Source organism: Aythya fuligula, chromosome 2 (genome assembly GCF_009819795.1).
Source record: "Aythya fuligula isolate bAytFul2 chromosome 2, bAytFul2.pri, whole genome shotgun sequence".
Taxonomy (NCBI): domain Eukaryota; kingdom Metazoa; phylum Chordata; class Aves; order Anseriformes; family Anatidae; genus Aythya; species Aythya fuligula.
Genome location: NC_045560.1, coordinates 61,448,436 through 61,467,371, shown reverse-complemented (window position 1 = coordinate 61,467,371; position 18,936 = coordinate 61,448,436). Strand labels below are relative to the sequence as shown.

Here is an 18,936-nt window from a genome sequence, read left to right as displayed (position 1 = left end):
GAATAACAAAATATTCTAGCAAGTCTCAAAGTGCAAGGCTTTTGTGAATGCATGAGAAAAGTTGGTGAAATTTTCCATCTTAACACTAATTAATACATACACATATATATATATTTCTCTTTACATGGTCTTTTGAACCTCTGAGACCCAAGCACATACAAAACTTACGCTTCTGGGATCTTTGGAGTTTGTGTGCTGCAGTTTTCTTTCCATAGTTTGTTTACTATTTTGAAAGTTTTATTGGCTTATTATTGTTTCTAAAGAGTAGATCTAGAATTTTTACACCTTAAAAATAAGGTAACTTTTTTTTTCCCATCAATTCGGTGAGATTTTTGAAAATCCAGAACACTTTGGCCATTTATCTATCTGCCTGTATCTTTTAGTCTCTAGCAAGAAGAGCAGAGACTGTAGGAATTACGCTGAGCTGAATTGAACATCTTTGCAGTCTTTTGGTAGCTCTAAGACTAATTGTCTCAGGCCCTGGCCTTTCTCTTGACACCTCCAATGGCATGACTAACGTGATAATTACCGTGAAGAAAAAGTACGGCTGTGGCATTAGCAGGGTCATTTGGACTGGGAGGAACATGGATGCACTGTATCTGTATGACAGTTAAAAAGAACTCTAGCTTTCCTGCTTTTTTTTCCATGTTGAAGATCTCAAGCACTCTCCTTTTACATTTATTATAATTTACAGTGTATATGCTTGCAAAAGACTCTCTTTCTGTGTCAGGGAGCAGTGAGGGCTGGTAACTCCCTAAGGGCAGGAGAAGCAGGAGCTGTGAGTGACCCATGGGATGCTGTCCTGGGGGTCTGAGCCAGGGAGGAAGAGCCAGGGGCTGGTAAATGTGTGAGGAGAGGAGATGAGCCGCATCCAGCTAGAGCTGGACACAGGGCTAGAGACAAGGATGTACAGAGGTTCCATGTATCTTGACAACACAGGGCTGGAGATGAGCTGTAATGTCCACACGAGGTGTCCATTCAGGGGATGAACTACCTAGAAGTGTAGGCCTGAGGTTCATCCAATAGGTGGGACCAGAGCCAAGCCATCTACAACTAAGCTTAGGCTGGACCTGGTGCCTCTAAGCTGAGCTGAAATGGATCAACTGGGGCCATGGGCAGAGGTGTTGGGGAGGTCCCAGGTGAGGCTGGTCAGGGCTGTTAAGACCTACCAGTGCCGCCAAGGCCTTGGTGCTAAGTAGTAACTTTATCAGGCCTCCATACCCTTATGAGCTCTGGGAGGAGGCAGTCCTCTGAGTTTGCTAAAGCTAAAATCTTTACGGCTTCCAATGAGCTCTGTCCCCTGAGAAAAACAGGCCTTGCTAGGTTTTATGATGATAGATGGAAAATGCATTTATCATCTGGTTACTAAATTTTTGGCCTTGTAAGAGGCATTCAAGTTGATGAATTATTTCTGCCAAGCTAAGTTAACTATTTTATCTCTTAGCTGAGAGCTCCTAGAGGTGGTTCAGTACTCACAAAGTTCAGCCATGATGTGTAATAAGAATTGCATCAAGGTACCTTGGATCCCAGGCCAAGAAGCCCTCTGTTGAGGTGAAATACCATCAGAAGCCTAGATTCAGAGACAAGACTGTGTCTTGCGCAATTCCGGGAACTTTTTTTTTTTTTTTTTTTTTTTTGAGATAACTGTACAGGTTTGAGTGGATTATCCTTCAGGACTTTTTATACAGGGAAGATGTTCCTAAGCTATAAAACAAATACAAAAACAGTTTACCTAAGGGTGCGGTGTATCAGTTGATTAGATCTTCTAGCCTCCTATAACTGAAATGACATGAACACTTCTTTACTGTGAGGGTGACAGAGCACTGGAACAGGTTGCCCAGAGAGTCTGTGGAGTCTCTGTAGATATACAAAAGCTGCCTGGGTGCCATCCTGTGCAATGTTCTCTAGATGATCCTACTTGGCAGGGGGATTGGACCCTATCATCTTTAGAGGTCTCTTCCAACCTCAACCATTGTGGTCCTGCTTCTCTCTTGCATCACCTCATCTTCACTCTGCATCCTTTTTGTTTCCTCTTGAAGCAAGGGAACCTTAATTTTACATTGGGGTCAATATTACAGACTCTTGTAAGAAAGAGTAGTCCCTTAAAAGAAAGGGGAGGGGAGGGGAGGAGGAGGAAGGAAATATTAAATAAGTCAGTGTGTTCAAGTATGAATATTGACATCATTTCAGCCAAATATTTAGCACCTTCCCTGAACTCTGGTGCTCTTCTGACTTGCCTCAGCATGTCTTTGCTGTTAAAGTGAAACAAATTAGCTGTACCAAAGGAGAAGACAGGACAGCGCATCAAGGAGGAGGATGAGAAGGGTGGGGAACCACTCTCTTTTGTATCAATGGCTGACTTGGCTGCTTCTGAAAGCTGATTATAAGGAAATTCTGTGTTGCTGTTCACTTTGGTTCACTCAAAATCAGCCTCTCCCACCTTTACTTTCATGAAGATTGAGGTCAATAAATCAATGTCAGTCTTTCTGCTAATTCTTTTAATTTACTGAAATTATTACTGTGAGAAGTTGATTCTTCATAAAAAGGAATATTTTGATTCTATTCCATAGATGGAAGAGAAAACTAATGCTATATCGACATGAATACAGCAACACTTGTTGCTTAAAAAATGGAGTTAAAAATAACATGAAAGTGAAATAAATCCTTCTATTCATGTCCAAATGCTAAAGAATCATAGATCAATGTTGGGTGTTCCCTGCTTTGCTGGACATAGTGGCCATTTTACTTTGTCCTCTTGATATGGCTGCAGATGTGTGCTGACAAATGGAGAGGTTATAAACAACTATTTTATTGGCCCAAGATTTGCAAGAGATGTGGGAAGGCTACATGAACCTAAATGAAATTAATTTCTTCCCACATTGCTTCATGAACTCTGCTGGTTCTGTTTGAGCTCTTAGTATCAGGATTCTGTTATCAGACACTGACAATTGAAAGATTGCTCAAGAGTCTTTCTACTAATCAGCAATAATATATGCCAAGTACTTCTGTCAGCATAACAACATAAAGGTTTTTCTCTCTAGCTAATTGTCAAGGCTAATTGCCTCATGCATCACCTCTCTGAAATGTGTACTTATTTATTACAAATTCTGCTTTTCTTAAGACATGAGTTTGTGGATACTTGGTCTAAATATAGGTACAATTATACTAAATTATGTTTCCCAACAATAATGGAAAATCTCTGCTTCTCAGCACTAAACTCATCCCCAGAGCTGGGGTCAGGAAAGGTTTTCTCTTTTATGTGAGATTAGTGTAGACCATTTCTGTGCTTGTTGACTTGCTTTCCTATTCATTTTTTATCTGCCTTGAAATGTGGAGAGGGGCGGGCTTGTTTGAATCTTCTGGAAATTCTCACCTTAAAAAGCTTCTACTGAAAGTACTACTGCTGTCTTGGGTGTCCTGCCTTTGATCTTCTGTCAGTGTTCTTTGGCAAATTTCATGTTAAAGGTCTGTATATTATTTTGATGTGTGAGACTGTCTGGTGGCCTGGGGTGTGCACAGTTAAAGAAGCAGATGAGCTAAACGTTTTTGTTTTTATTGCCTATGATTGTAACGTTGTGGTTGTGATGATCCTTACCAGTTCTCATATTACGACGTAGTCTGAGTGTCCTTGGCACTGAAATTGATTTTATGGGCAGAAAAAATGGTAAAGTATCATTTTATTGAATAATGAGCTATGATGGAGTTGCATGAAGAAGGCAAACTGCTTTACATCCATGCACATAGTAAAATCCACTGACTCTGCTAGTCCCAGATTCTACTAGTACCACCAAGTGTTTGGAGGTACAATGAGGAAAGAATATTCCTGATACATGAACATCTTCAAGGAGTTCTCCACCCTCCCTCTTCCCCCCCTCATCCCCCATAGGTACTCCCTAACGCAAGGTAAATAATTTACACGGCTGCAAAGATGTTTAGGTGGCTTTCAGGCAATACCTGTTCTGCTCTTGGTCTTTGAGTGGGATGGGAAAAAGATGCCAATAGGAAGTAGGTTTATGGAGGCAGTTGTCCACTTGATGTTTTATTAAATTTATTGTATTTTTTATTGTATATATGTGTGCAGAGACACAAGATTACCAAACTTTGAATAGGCAGCTTACTGTTGGAAAGCCATGATGCTTGGGCACGGACAACTACAAACTTCCACTTTGTCATTGGGGTAGCAATTCTGAAGGAGCTTGTAGAATGGTGAATGCTTACTATTTCCAACCTGAAATTAAATTACTTGGTTCTCTCCTGGTACCAATCATTCTGGGCATGATTCAGCATCACTAAGGTCACAGTCCCAATTTTTAGGCAAACATATAAGCTAGTTAGCTAGGCTCCCTCTCTGCTCTAGCTAAAACTGTGTAGAGAGACTCCATCTCTGGAGGTATCTGTGCCTCTTTCTTGATTATAGCAGGTGTCTACTTGACTAGCTTAGACTGGAGCCTACTTTTCAAATGCTTAGAATCTAAATGAGTGTTTTAATCTTCCCACACTTCGCAAAGGTAGTTTGCTAACAGTTCGAGGTCTTGGGATGAAAGCTGCCATTTGTGGTACAGAGATTTAGCACAGACTAGGTTAGCAGGAAGTAAAGGGCAGATGGCTGCCAAATGGAATGATATTATGCATTGGGTCTCTCCTGCTTAAAATAGTATGACATTTTTGAACCAGTTTTCCTTTTTTTTTTTTTTTGAAGATGGAGCTTTATACATTTCATGAAAGAAAGCAATTCTCAATACACTCACTTTCATATAATTAAAAAAAATCAGATTAAAGTAATGAGATAAAAAGAAATCTCATAAACATTAAGGATTTAGACAACAATAGATTTTTAACTATGAAAAATATGCTTGTTGAATCTCTGACTTTAGATTAGAAATAAAATATTAGCCTTCACAGTAAGTAACTAAAAGGAACCTTCTCTTCACTAGCATTCCCTTACTGATGATTGAAGTATTATTGAAACCTAGTTTTTAGCAATAGAATTGGTTAGTTTTGACACAAGTAAATTTGCTGCATACATAATGTTACTAAGTCTGGCACAGGTCACTCATACCCTGTGCTATGGCCTCCATCTCTGCATTAACTGTATGGGGAACCCAGAGAGACCATGCACTTTAATTCAGCACTTACTGATATGCCTGAAGTAAATAGTGTAGAAACCCCTTCTCTTCTCTTCACTTTCAGGGTAGTATTTGCTGATTAAATTTTTCCTGGGACTAGGCAGCTTTGCTCTGCCTTTCTCCTTTCTCTCAAGAGCTGTAGAAGAACAATCATCTATATTATGATTGTACATGGTATGAAAAGGTGTTTGTGTATGTGCTTGTGTGTTGCGTGGGTGTGTTGTGTGTACACTTCAAACCACCTTTTTGCAGCTTAATTTCCATTTATTCAAGTGTATCTGTATCAACAGGGAGAGAACAGCCAGTTCTGCAAATAAAATATAAGCTGTGTTCATTTAACATCAAGGACGGCTTGATCTGCCCAAAAAAGCTTGTGCCTAGGAACTGTGTGGCTATTAAAGGCGGTCGAGTTTTGGACACCTGCAAAGAGCGGTTGGAACTGTTGCTTGTTTTTCTTGCTCATATTTGTATGATTGAAGGAGAAACAGCTGACTTGGGAAGGGAGTGGTTTGGAGTGCATGTAGGGTGTTAGGTTGTCATTTTTACCCAGGTGTTTTTTTTTTTTTTTTTTTTTTTAAGGTAGTTTAAAGAGAGAATCTGACAACTTGAACATTTCATTAGTTTAGTAGTGGTCTGGAGAGGATAAAGTGTAAAATTCTACCAGAAGTAACATATAAAATATAGAGAAAATCAGGCATATATAAAATGTTTATAAAAATAGGGAGAAGTAATGCTCTTGGCTCCTTTGGGAGGGTGACTAGCTAATCCCCTGTTACACAAACAAACAAAAAAACCAAACGTTCTATTGGTGCAATGAATAACTTTATGAAATAAGTTTTTTGTTTGTTTGTTTATTTTTTATTCTTTTTTTTTTTATTTTTATTTTTTTTAATGTGACTGTCCACAGCCCAAAGCATCAGGGACAATGATGACTGCCAAGGAATCAAATATGATGCAGTGATTTGGATGTGTGCACTAACTGGTCCCTGTCTTTCTATGCTTTCTTGATCTTTTAATAGGGATAGCGAGAAGGAGCAAAATCAAATCAACCAACAAAGTAAATTTATGGTGTGAGTACCAAGAGGATCAGAAATCTTTGTGGAAAAGAAAATCTTTCACTATTGCTTTAATTGCAGGATAGTCCCAGGAATGCTGTGAGAAGTCAGCTGTGTACATGGCAAAATCATGTAGCATTAATTTTTTTTTGAAACTTGTTTTTGACACTGTTACCACTAGCTTTATTCTGTTGTGTAATGGTATAACTTTTATTGGTTCTGATTTTGGTTGAATTGCTTTCAAGAATGGCTGCTGTAATATGGAGAATCATATTACATTGGAGAATCATACTTCAGTAGTGTGCAAAATGAGACCAAAAAATCAAATTAAAACATAAAGGCAAATTGAAATTGGATCAGCAACACTGCTTAGGCAAGAATGGAATTAGGGCATTAGAAATGTTTTGTTGTTGAAATTGTATTTGTTGAAATTCTATTTGTTTAAAAAAAAATAAATCTCATTTAGAAAGTGGAACTACACCCACAGGCATGGGTGATTTTGGCTTTCAGAGTGCTAGGGACTACAATTTGGTGTGTGAAGAGGTCATGCTAAGTGTATTTACAGGGATTCTTCAAACCTTTCATGCTCTCATTTTCTGATTTAGCATATGTCTAGATTACACTGAAAAGATGTATTATCAAGCTACAGTATCATACTATATTTTTCCTGGATACATTGCAAAAGATGGACCTTGCTGTTTCTGGATTGCAGTTAGTTGGATGAGGATCACAACTCACCATGTTACTGTCTGCAGGCCATCTGGAAGAAGTGTAAGCCATTGACAGGGGTCCTACTGCTTAACTTCAGTCTCCTCACTAAGTTCCCTCTTTGAGATCTTAGAGGCCTTGATCTTCTAAGGGGAGATCTCTGGAGAGCGACTCAGATTTTAGGAGTTTGGAATCACATTTTGGTTTGGCTGCTCACTGCAAGGGTAGCCTTGGGGTTCCTCTCTTAGACATCTCAGCTAGGTGCCTAAAAGTGGATGATAAAGATTCTTGCTGTGTTTCTAAAGAAAACAATGCATTTCTTGAGTTGCACAGCTGCTTGAAAGAGCTGAGATGAAATCCAAGTTAAAAATAATATTACCACTCTTTTCTTTCCTTTCCTGTGCCAAGAATTTATCAGATGCATTTGGATTTTTATCCCACAGTATGATGTCATTTTAAATTACACAAAATGAATGTGTGCTTGGAAACATAAAATACACCAAAACAATGCTCCAGTACACTGGAGCCTGTTCCTTTTGCCTGCCTTTGGTAAGGGAGAAAATGGTGAAGCTTGAAGCAAGCAGAAGAAATCAGAACAGATGAGCATTAAAAAGTCATATTGCCTTCTGGCTGTCATGCCTAAAAATAATCTAAATGTAGTGGATATTCCTGACAGTGACACCTTCTGATAAAATCATTGTAACATGCAGATGGAGTACTTCTAGGAAACAATAAAATAAAGAAATTGTCAGGGAGGAATGCAGTCTCTTCATAAACAACCTACAATATGTAACCACATTGCTTGTGAGAAATACACTAAGAACCCCAGGGGATTTCAGCTTAACTTCTTCTCTGAGGCCCTAAGGTGTTTTCTTGAGATTCATCAATCCTTGTTGAATCCAGTTCAGTCCTGAAAAGTGCCGAGTTATTCTTTGGGATGTTAAATGTTTCAAGCAACAGTGACAGTAGAGATGAGAGGAGCCCTCTCTGACTGCTATCAAAAACACTTGCTTTGAAAAATGGAAACATCATTTGGAACACCTTATGTCCTGAAGTTTTCCTGAATCCAAGGCAGGATTCTGTAGGACCTGCCTGGTGGTTCTGTGGTCCATGCACTGGAACCCATAATCCCACAGATTTCTCAATACTGGCAATCCTGAATCTGGAGACACCTCTGCCTTCATGTAACTAATCCTCAATTTTGGTTATATAGTCAGAAGGCTTCAGAATTGATATCCTTACCAAAGGGAATGGTAAACTGAAGAGCAATCCAGTAGCTAGGAGGAGAAAGGTTCAAAAGCAAAACGCTTTCATGCGGTGTTTATCTGAGCTGTGGACCTTCCTGTTGAAGGATGCTGCAGATGCTGTGGATGCTGAAGAATTTAAGCTTATTGAACAGAAAATTTCTGACAGCCTATGAACACACAGAAAATACAGCTGGCTCAGAAGGTATCTGGTTGGATTTATTATGTCACCATAGTTTGCCTTGTTCTTAACCATTTCTAGCACTTTTACCATTTTCTTAACGTCTATTGTTCTGGCAATAATGGATATATGATGCAGAGCTGGATATAGGATACTGCTAAATGAATCTTTGGTCTGATCTCCTATTTTTGTTCTTAATATTCAAATTCAAGTTGTCAATTAATTTAGGGTACCTGAGACATTTCTCAAAAGACAAAAAATCAGAGCTCCTAACTTTGTTTACTTTGGTGACGGTCTGCAAAAGCACATGATTGCCTGAGGTATAAATTCATCATTGCTCCGATGAAATTTGATTGCACAGGGAACAGGGTCAACAGGAGCACAGGGATGGAAAACTGGGAGGACAGAGCTCCAGAGCTGCAGGAGTGAGTGGGAGTTTTGCCCTTGACTTCTGTGGGGCAAAGGTTGTACTTAGCACTTTCATTTTCTCTTTCTCACAATACAAGAGCCAGGGATGTGCAACTGAAAGAACAAGCCATGACTTTGAGCTGATACATAGTTTTTCTATATGCAACTAATTTTCAGATTTTTTGGGGGGGAAACATTTGGGTGTAAAGTGCAATTAAAAATATTTCAGTCTTGCTGAGACAAAGTTGTGTGAACCATGTACCTGCTTTTACTCCAAGAAATGGACTGCCTGGGGATAGGAAGACAGTGTTTTGTGTTTGTGTTTTAGGTGACTGGGTGTCTGCTTTTTTTTTTTTTTTTTTTGAGACTTCCTCTAGCATGTATGTTGGAGAATGAAAGCTTGGATGGATCACTGATTTCATTAGATATGATGTTTGATTAAAACAGACCTCCTGAAAATATGCAAACTCTTCTAGACATTAAAAAGTGAAGTGGAAAATATTAAAATAATTGCTGTTTTATGTATTGATGAATTAAATGTTACCATGGATACCTTGTCTGTTTACAGCAATAATAATAAATATTTTCAATTCACACTGTGCTTTTCATCTCAAAGGATCCCCAGGTGGTTTACAAATGACATACATGGATTGCTCTACACGACACTGAACTGCAGCCGCAAGAACTGTCTAACGATTTATATTGGTAATGCCTGGCAGTGCAAGGTAGAAAATGTACTGTACCCCAAATGAATCTGTAGGGATTGTTCAGGAGAGCAGAATGTAAATGGCAAAAATGAAATCGAGCCAAGAGCTGAGCAGCAAAACATGAAAAATTGGATAGGATCAGGTAGCAAGTTACTGATACAATTCGGTAATTCTTTGACGAGCCAGATTATATTTTTACTGGAGCTGGAAAGAAAATATATCCATCTTACATGTTCCTTTTCACCCTGAAGTGAGTACTTCTGAAGTTCTGAAGGGAGAGAGCATCCCACTGCAAACAGCCTGTTTAGGATACTTCTCAGGAATAGGGGAGGTCAGTTTTTAGCCTTATTTTACCAGTTTTCCCTGCTGAGTAGTTGTCTTTTCTCTTCCTTGTGGGAGATGATTGTTTTGAACTTAAAAAAACCCACAAACATATTAATTCAAATAATTGGTAATAATTTCATATTAATTGGAACTTGATCAAGGTCTCTTTCCAAGGTAATCCAGGTGTGCACAGCTGCTGAATGTCTGAGTCCTTTTCTCTCTGGTAATCTTTAGAAAGTGAGTGATGCTCCAATGAGGATGAGAAATGATCAGCGTGGAAATCACTTTGTGATCAGGGTGTTCTCCTGAGAACAGAAATGCCAATACAACTCTCCTGCTTCCTACACAAGTGCGTGGTCCAAACCAGGGAGCAAACAAGGCTGTGGGCTTTTTGTTTTGTTTGACTTTTAATAAAGTCTGCTCCTGGAAATAAGAAACTTGACTGAAACTTCATGATCATCACTGGTATCTTTCCACCATTTTTTGATGAACTGATGTTTTATCGTTTAAATAAAAATCAGTCATAAAAATACAAACAACAACAACAACAAAACAAAAACAAAACACCTAAAAAAAACACAAACACACAACAACAAACAAAACAAACAACCAAACCTGACAGTTCTACTTTTCACCTTTCCTTTAGATAACACTTAACTTTATGCTTTCTAGATACAGTGTAATTCTCTATGCCTTTGCTTTCCTAGGCAGATCATTGGTGCTTATGTAGGTGAGTGACCTATATAACCAGTGACAGAGAAAATGATTCCTTAGAAGCACTTTATACTTGGGCTACTTTTATATTGTTCAGGAAAGGCAGCTAAATGATGGAGTCCAATAAACTGCTTGAAAATTTTTCATTGCAGTAGCTGCCTAAAGAGCAGCAACTTTTTAAAACTGCTGAGTTGTGCCTGCCCTCCTGAGGTTACATATAATTGCAGGTGCAAGTGATGGAACTGTTGTGTCTCAGATATTGCTATTTCACACTTCAGTCCTGAAAGGCCAAGAAAATTGGAAGACCAGGTCCTGCTTTCTGTAAAAAATGCACCCACTAACAGCTTTTTTCTTAATGAACTCGTCTTGTGTTATAGATCAGCCAATTCATTAAAAAGAAGAAAAGTTAAGTCTGTTTGGCTGAGGCTCTTGACTGGGCTAGAATTAAGTGGAATTTAAATCAACTGTATGGGAGCTCAGCAGTGACTCTCATCCATCCTTTGAAGAGAGGGGATTTAGAGTGCAATATTTCTATCTAACTTAAGCTTTTGTCAAACTAAGGTAGGACTGAGGTTTATACTTTAAACACAGACCAGGCTTGCTGATATTTTGTAAACCTTTTGGATTGCCTCAGGCAAGCTTTTAGCAAGCTCTCTCTGCTATAATTTTGATGTCAGTCTTCCTGAAAAGTAGTGATTCCATGTCATTTCAACAAGGAACAGTGCAAAACCTGATGAATTTGCCTGCAATTTACTTCTGTTCTTTGGAACCTGAAAAATGGGAGCACTTCAGTAGCCCTGTTTCTATACCAACACACAGCAAAGGTGTGTGTGTGTGTGTGTGTGGTGGGGGGGCCCCTGCACAGATTTACGTGAACTGGAATCATTAAGACATTGACAGTGCTTTCTCGGATACCTATTTATAAAAACTTGGCTTGCTGCAAGCCTTTTGGGAAAATTTCATCAGCCTTAACCCTTAATTTTGTCTGTTCATAAGAAGGGGATGACCTGCCTTCCTTTCTCAGCGGTGTGCTGCAGTTTTCTGAACATAGCTTTTAACTTAAAAAAATAAACTAATGCAGAGAGGTTTATAAGCCATGTGATGAACCAGCAGGAGGAGGAGGAAGAGCTTGGAAGACTTCTCTTTATGTGTGCATATATGTTTTACTCAGTTTATCATCATTACTGCTAAATTACTTCTGCTGTTTTCCCACAGTCACTTAAGTTTTTACTGATAATCTTTTGTACTCTGTTGCTTGTTGTGTTTCAAGAGACTTGCCATTAGTATAAGAAGTGGATGATTGATGGTGTACTCTAATCTTGGGCTGATTCATTATATCCCGAATGATTAAAACCCATTGCTTCTATCTGAAGGGCTGAAATCTGAGCACAATTTGCTGCAAGCCAGAAGTCCCCCTGAGCAAGGGGAGTCACAGAAGCAGGGACTGAAGCAAGGCAGGGAATATGAGGAGCATCAGTGGGTAGATCATAGCAAAAAATTTTTTTTTTTTTTAAATTTTACACGGAACTCCTACGCAGAGATTTGACAGATACAGCTGGCTTATTGACTTGGTAGTTTCTCACTAATTGGCTGCTGGTTTGGGTACCGGAGCCTCTAACCGGTGGTTAAACCGCGGGCAGGCATGTCGCTGAGATGCCAGTGAGAGCGTCTGGGGGAGGAGAGAGCAGCTGGGTGCATGCCTCTCGGATTGGGCTCCCCGCGCTGGGAGATGTGTGAAGTTGGGTGTGTGTGCTGGCACAGATATCCAAGGGCAGCTCAGAGCGAGCTCGAGCGCGCTGCTTCCAGGGGGGAGAGAGCGGCTGCTGCTGAAAGGACAAGCTGGCAGGATCATGACAGAGCCAAGCAGCAGAAAGGAAGGATTTAAAAAATGCCGGAGTGCTACTTTCAGCATTGATGGCTATAGCTTTACAATTGGTGAGCTGGATTTAAATCCCCTTCTTTCCTTCATTTTCTCTTCTGCTTCTTTCCTCTCTTTTTGCATCTTCAGGTAAAAGACAGCTGTTGCTCACAGTTGCTTTTTCTCCCTGCATACCTTTAAAATGTATAGATGCCCTGCAACTTTTTTTTTTTTTTTTTTTTTTTTTCCCATTATGCCTTCTATATTTAATTCTGTCTAAGAAACTTGTCTGTGAAATGCAGCCACTGTAAATCCTCTCCCTGGGTTTTGGCAGGAGTTCACTGAGCCGTTTGCAGAACTTCTTGTTTTAGAACCTTATCTCAGGAAAGCCGCTGTTTCAGGACTGCGTATTTCCAACCTGCTAGCTGTGTTTCCTTCCGATGAGCCCAGTAACACAACCCTTGGGAGCCTTGGTTTTGTTTCCAATATTTCTTTGTTGTTTTAGCAAGTGTTTCCAAATTCTGGAACCCTTTGTCACTCCTTAGGTTGTATAAAAATAAACGTAATCATTTTCATTGCCTCTCTCGAATACAAGAAACAAATTGCTGGGGGAGGGTAAGATGTGAGGAGAGATTAGGAATTTTAGGACTGTTTGTTTCTCTTGTAGCTGTTTGAAGAGTACAATTTATTATGTTCACTGTCTTGGGGAAAAGTGAGGCTTCTCAAAGCAACAAGTGACTGTGTTTTTTCCAGGAGTCTTGCTGTGCAGAAGTTAAAATTGGAGGATTTTCTAAGCAGGCTACCCTGCTAAAACTGCCCATTTCACAAGGCTATGCTATATAAAACACAATACTTCCTAAAACACACTTTTATAGCATTTTAATCTTCAAATGAAATCTAATTTAGTATATATGGATAACTTATGTGAAACAAACAATCAATACAAATCCCCCTCATACCTTTTAAGTGGCAGAGCTTCTACTTTCTTGCAGTTGTGAAATCTGGGAGTCTTTTCTGATTTGTACTAGTATAACTGGGTCATGGTTTCATCTAATAACGGTGAATGTAAGCTTTTTGTTGGTGTGGGAGGTGGCACCTGTTTTATCTAATCCTCTGTTTCACAGAAAACTTATTTTTGCAACCACCAAACTTACTGAAAAAAAATGGAGACAGAAATGTATGCTTCACTAAAATATATTTGTGTAGTAATCTGTTAATGTGCATTTAGTATTTTAAAGGTGAAACTGCCAGGTAAATACTACTTCAAGCTTGTTTCTCTGGGAAGGTGGTAGGCCTCCACAGGTTAAGTTGCAGCATGCTGACTTTTGAACTTCCTCTCCTTAATCTCTCCATCTCTCATCATCATTACTAATAGAGATATTTCTTCAGTTTGTGTCATTCTGGAGGATAAACATTTCCTTTTTGAGCCTAGCCAGTAGAAAACATTATCCAAAGATGCTGATGCTGAGCATTTATGACTGCCTAATTATTTTGTTTGTTCGTGAACAAACAAGCAGGATTGCTGTATTTGTTACTCTGCTGTCTTTATTGCTACTTGTGCTCACAAAACAACTAGACCAAATTTTGGACCAGATGACTCAGGCAATTGCAGTTTCTTTTGCTTCTTAGGACAGTTGTTACATAGTAGCCCATGTGCTGTTTTCTTCTATTTGATGTACACAACCAACGTATTGATTGTGAGCTGTGTGTTATATAACACTTATTTTTATATCTGGGTAGATGTGCATTGGATTGACTCACATAACCATGAAAACACTGTAAACATGCTATCTAGTATTACCAGCACAGTGTGGTGGACAAATCTGAGTGGTTAATGTATTAGTTAATCTCTATGTTAAAGAAAATGAATGTATCCGAAAGATCTGACAACAACATTAAAGTGTTGGGAATGAGTATGTACTTTCTGGGATCAAATAAGGCTTTTGTGTAAATAGCTGTTTTCAGGTACTGCAAGAAGGTTTTGGGGAGTGTTGAGCTGCTGCACCTGCTATTGAAGTATGTCAGCTGGGAGAAAAGACCGAATCTCTTGAGGAACAGGGTAATATTAGCTTGAGATAAATGTATTTCCACTTGCATGCAAAAGCAGCATTAATCCACCTCTATTCTAATTGCTAAGAAAGGATCACAGTGTTCTGGAAAATGATCATTTACAATTAAAGTTAATGAAAATCTTTGTGAAAGACCTAGGCCTGAAATCAAATGTGAGGGTGCCAGGGAATGGAAGAAGGCTGGTGCTCCTGGCTGATTGCCTGCAGTTACGACTTTCTGCCTCTGGAGATGGTCAGCATCCATTCACGCAGCAGGGCAACTTAGAGCAGCTTCTAGGCAGCTCTAATTTTCCCCTCGCTGATTTCAAGTGCTGGTGGATGGACGTCAGATCTGTGGGAGCTCAGCACTTCCCAAGTCCTCCACAGATCCCTGTGGAAGTATCTGGCCTCCAATGTTAAAAGGCAAAAGTATGCCAATACCTCATTGCTTTGTACAGAAAGAAAGCTGATTGCAAATCCCTCTCCTCCAGATGCCAACCGCTGTTTTAGCAGAGCCCATGAGGAGCGCTGAGGTGTGCTGCTCCACACGCACTGAGAATTTCTTGTGTGGTTTTGGAGGTTGTGCTTATGGCCTTTTGGCACTAGAAGCGTGATATAAAGGGACTGTAGTGGAGCTATAGGGAGCCCTTTACTGGGTCCAGAGCTACAGAGCGCACCATTTAGCGAGACTGTTTGTGATGAAGCAGGCAATTTCTTTTGCTCTAGAAAGTTTAATACGTCTCTAATGAAGGCTTCAGTACCTTTATTTTCCTTGCTTTCTGTCAGCAGATTTCAGATTTCAGTCTGTTTCAGAGCCTAATTATATAAGTTATTGTGTTCGAGCTCTTCTTTAACTTTGGCTAAATTTTCCTGCGTTAAAAGTAAAATAAAAAATAAAAAATAAAAAAATACTAGAATGACAGCTGAGTTTAAAGGAAAAGAAATTAAGAGGAACTCATGCCTATTTTTTTTTTTGTCCTGCACTTTGTCTCATCACTCCTGTGTAAATGAAATACTATTAAATCAGAACACCAGTGTTACTTATTGACTTTGCTGCTGTAATTATCTCTCTAAAGGTGCAAGACAGAGAAACATTCACTGCCTTTAAACCTGGGAAAATGGTAAACACAAACATTAGCAAGAGGATATTTTCTTTCTGCATTTATCACCTTCCTATGACTAAGAGCTAACTTCATTAAAGCTCCCACTCTCTGCTTTTCATATCCAGAAGCACCTGGCAACACTGTTTTAAGTGTCCTGTCCAAATTTATCTAATAAATTTATTTTTATAGGTTAGAATGAATTGAAGTGATGGGGAGTTCTGCTGTAACTCAAGTGTCATTGGAGGAGGGATGTGGAACTGAAACACTTAGTTTAGCTCACAGCAGCTGTTTCTAAACCTTGCAGGAAAGTTTCTTTAGGAGGACCAGTGCTCCATTTCATGTGCAAAAGTTCTTCCTCCAATTATTGCTAGAGATTTGAGTCCTGCTTAGTGGCATTTTCAGCCCCTACTTTGAAATATTAAAAAAAAATAAATAAGGTTTTCTTAATGTTTCTAGTTTCTTAGGTTGCAGTTCATGGTTTGAAACCTATTTCAATATCACTTGTAAGGCTGTCACTGTACAACCTGTGAAGAACACTCTAAAGTAGGGTTCTTTGTGGGTTCCTCAAGTTCATATCAGGAATCTGTTGTGGTCAAAGCAAATGTTGCTTGAGAGGGTGTGTGTGTTGTCTTGATATGTGTTGGGGATGGGAAAGATTGGAAGCAAACTAGATACTGAGCTCAGCATTCTTAGACTAAGAATTCTCAGAATTCTTAGAATGAGAAAATAATTCCTTCAACTCTGTGTCACCTGTTTTATTTTTAAAGAAAATGCCACTGTAGTCTCTTGATAGACTGTATGTTAAGATCTCCATATTCAAATTAAAAAAAGTACTTCAAAAAAATAAAATAAAAAATAAAGATTGTAGAAAGAAACCAGGGAAATAAGAGCGGTTTCACTCTTTGTGTACTGCATTTTGCCCAGAGAGGTGTGTATTTTAGCAATTCCTAATGTAGTTAACTGTGTTGTTTTTGTGTATTGATTTTCAGCTTTTTTGGAGTTGTTTATTCTTCTGAGGGCAACAGCAACTTTACAAGCCACAAAAGAGGCAGGCTTTAGCAGAAGACTCCCACAGCCCATACACAGGCACATACAGTGTGTTATTATGGAGATTTGCTTTATTTCTGCCCTTAATTTCTTTTCACAAAAAAGTCAGTTTGAATGAAAATATGCTGTAATTGCAAGATGTTGACAGATCTGTCACTGATTCTGTGTGCGTGTCACTCATAGCGTTCCTTCAAAGGAAGTCTGGGAGAAATGGCTGTGGGGTCGGTCCACTCCTGGGAAGGTAGCACAGGTATCTCTACCTGTGCAAAAACAATGTCCTTGGCAAAGAAGTGAAAGGGGAATGCATAGCAACCACTCCTGTTGGGGATTATAGCTGTTCTTTGTCTTTGTACCTAAACTATGTATAATTGTCTTTGTTACAAAATCACAACTGAAATATTTAAAAACTAAACAAAAACACAAATCCCAAACTTTGCTTTTTCCCCTCCCTATCTGTCTCCCGACCAAACCCTGAGAATACCTTCTCAATAAAAGCTGATAAGCAGTAACAATTCAGTGTAAAGAGTAGAGTGTTTTTTCATCTAGTATCTAGAAACTGAGAAATCCAATTTTATTAATATTAAAAAAAAATGTAGCTTGCAATAGGACATGGCACTGTTAGATATGATTTAGCGAAGTCTAATGCTGTTATAATAAACTAGTAAGGAAAATAACCCCCCTTTCTCTTACTTCTCAAAAATTTACCTGAAGAAACCTACAAGCAAATAGATTGTGAAATAAAGCAAAAACTGAGATTTTTTTCCTGCTTTTTGGGTTACAAAGCTGTGTTTTAGTTTCAAACCACAGTGGTTTTCATCTACTCTGCCTTGATTATTCACCTGAAGGGAGGCTGCATTGCTGGCATGTGTGTTTGTAGGACACCCAGCTGGTTCTTTGTGCAGAGTGGCATTCCTCTGAGCATAGTGATGGGCAACACGAATTCCTCTTGTTGCTTTTATAAAGGGGTGGAGATGGTGATTTCCGTGGCCCCTACAGGGACTTGACATGGTACTCTACCATCGGTGTTTCAGGGTGGACTGCTGTGAGCTAAGTGATCTCTGAAAAGACTGCAGTGTTGGTTCTTGCATGGCAAGGAGCTTGGCAGTATTTTCATGGATCTCAGCCTGTTTACTTCTGTGCATGAGTTGCCTTACCACTCCTACCTGCTGCTCACAGCTGTGCTCTGCTGTGTGTGTCTTGGCATCCCAAAACACAGTGGGTGTCTGGGGCTGACCTCTCCCCTCTGAGCTTCTTTGCAGGCCTGCAGTCCAGGTTCATAGGCAGCACGCACTGGATCACACTCAGATTGCAGATCACTGTGGCAGGGTCACATCAAAACTACTATTTTCTTTCCTCCTCTTGATTTTATTTATCTCAGAAGCTGTGAATGGCAAGAACTTGGCAGTAAGTTTTGACATGAGTGAATGGGCATTGCTGTTACCGGTAGCTGACTTCCACGTAGAGCAAAATAACCTCCAGAGCCCTGCATGAGGCGGAGAGATGTTGATGCATAAAGTCACTAACATCACTGTCCAGAAGCATTCCTGCTTCTTGAAAAATTATTTACATGATGTTTGTGGAGGTTGGTGAATTGTGTATGTCTGGGTCTTGGTGATCAGTCTGTCATGTCTGGATCTACCTTCAGGACTAACATCACCAAAAGGCCTGAGCCAGTCAGTCTGTTGGGAATAGGATGCACTAGTGGGAAATATCTATGATAACTAGGCTTGTGGGCCACTGGGACCCCAGTGCAAGGTGCAAAGAGGGCAAAAGACGGAAGTACGTGGCTGGAAATGAAGACTGCCATTTCCTTTGCTTCGGATCCCATACCTGCTGTGCCATTTATCCCCCCACTCCTACCTTGTGAGGGAAGGAAGTGCAGTCAGTTCTCTAGACAACAAATGATGGTTGTTCTGTATCAGGAGGGACCCCATTCTACCATGGTGTAAAATGTCATTGTTCCCGCTTTTATTTTCTCTCTGGTCTTTGGCCAACTTGTCCTGCTCCCAGTGCTTTCTGGAATGATACACTGAGATTAATTACAAATTTCAGACTCTAGAACAACCAAAGTTGAAAACAAATAAGCAGGCAAATAAGCATTCCTCTGTGCTCAGTTTTAGGCAGCCAGCCAGGCCCATTTCTGAGCAGGCAGGCTTTGATGGGGAGAAGCGTTCCCTCACTTGCAGCCCCAGCCAGCTCCCTCTCCTGTGTCGAAAGCCAGAGGTCTGCATCTTGTTTGTACTGCTGGTGTGAGGACCAGAGTCTAGGAGCTCTCAAACCTAATAGCCTTTTAGGATTTGCATCTCTGCTTCAAATCTTCTATTTTAAACCCTCCTGTTGTGCTAACTGCCCCATTCTCCTGTTGTAGTGTAAATTCAAGCTCATTTCTCCAAATGCATGAGTAACAAAGCAG

General features: G+C 39.7%; 1 protein-coding gene across 1 annotated transcript in view; it reads left to right on the top strand.

The window, feature by feature from the left end:
- The first annotated feature begins 12,206 nt into the window (after window positions 1-12,206).
- The window catches only part of PDE1C (phosphodiesterase 1C), a 308,560-nt gene continuing 301,830 nt past the window's right edge, over window positions 12,207-18,936 (top strand). The window contains exon 1 of the mRNA XM_032181068.1: window positions 12,207-12,402. Within this exon, the coding sequence (XP_032036959.1) occupies window positions 12,318-12,402 (85 nt within the window). The 5' untranslated portion in view covers window positions 12,207-12,317. The remainder of the gene's footprint in view (window positions 12,403-18,936) is intronic.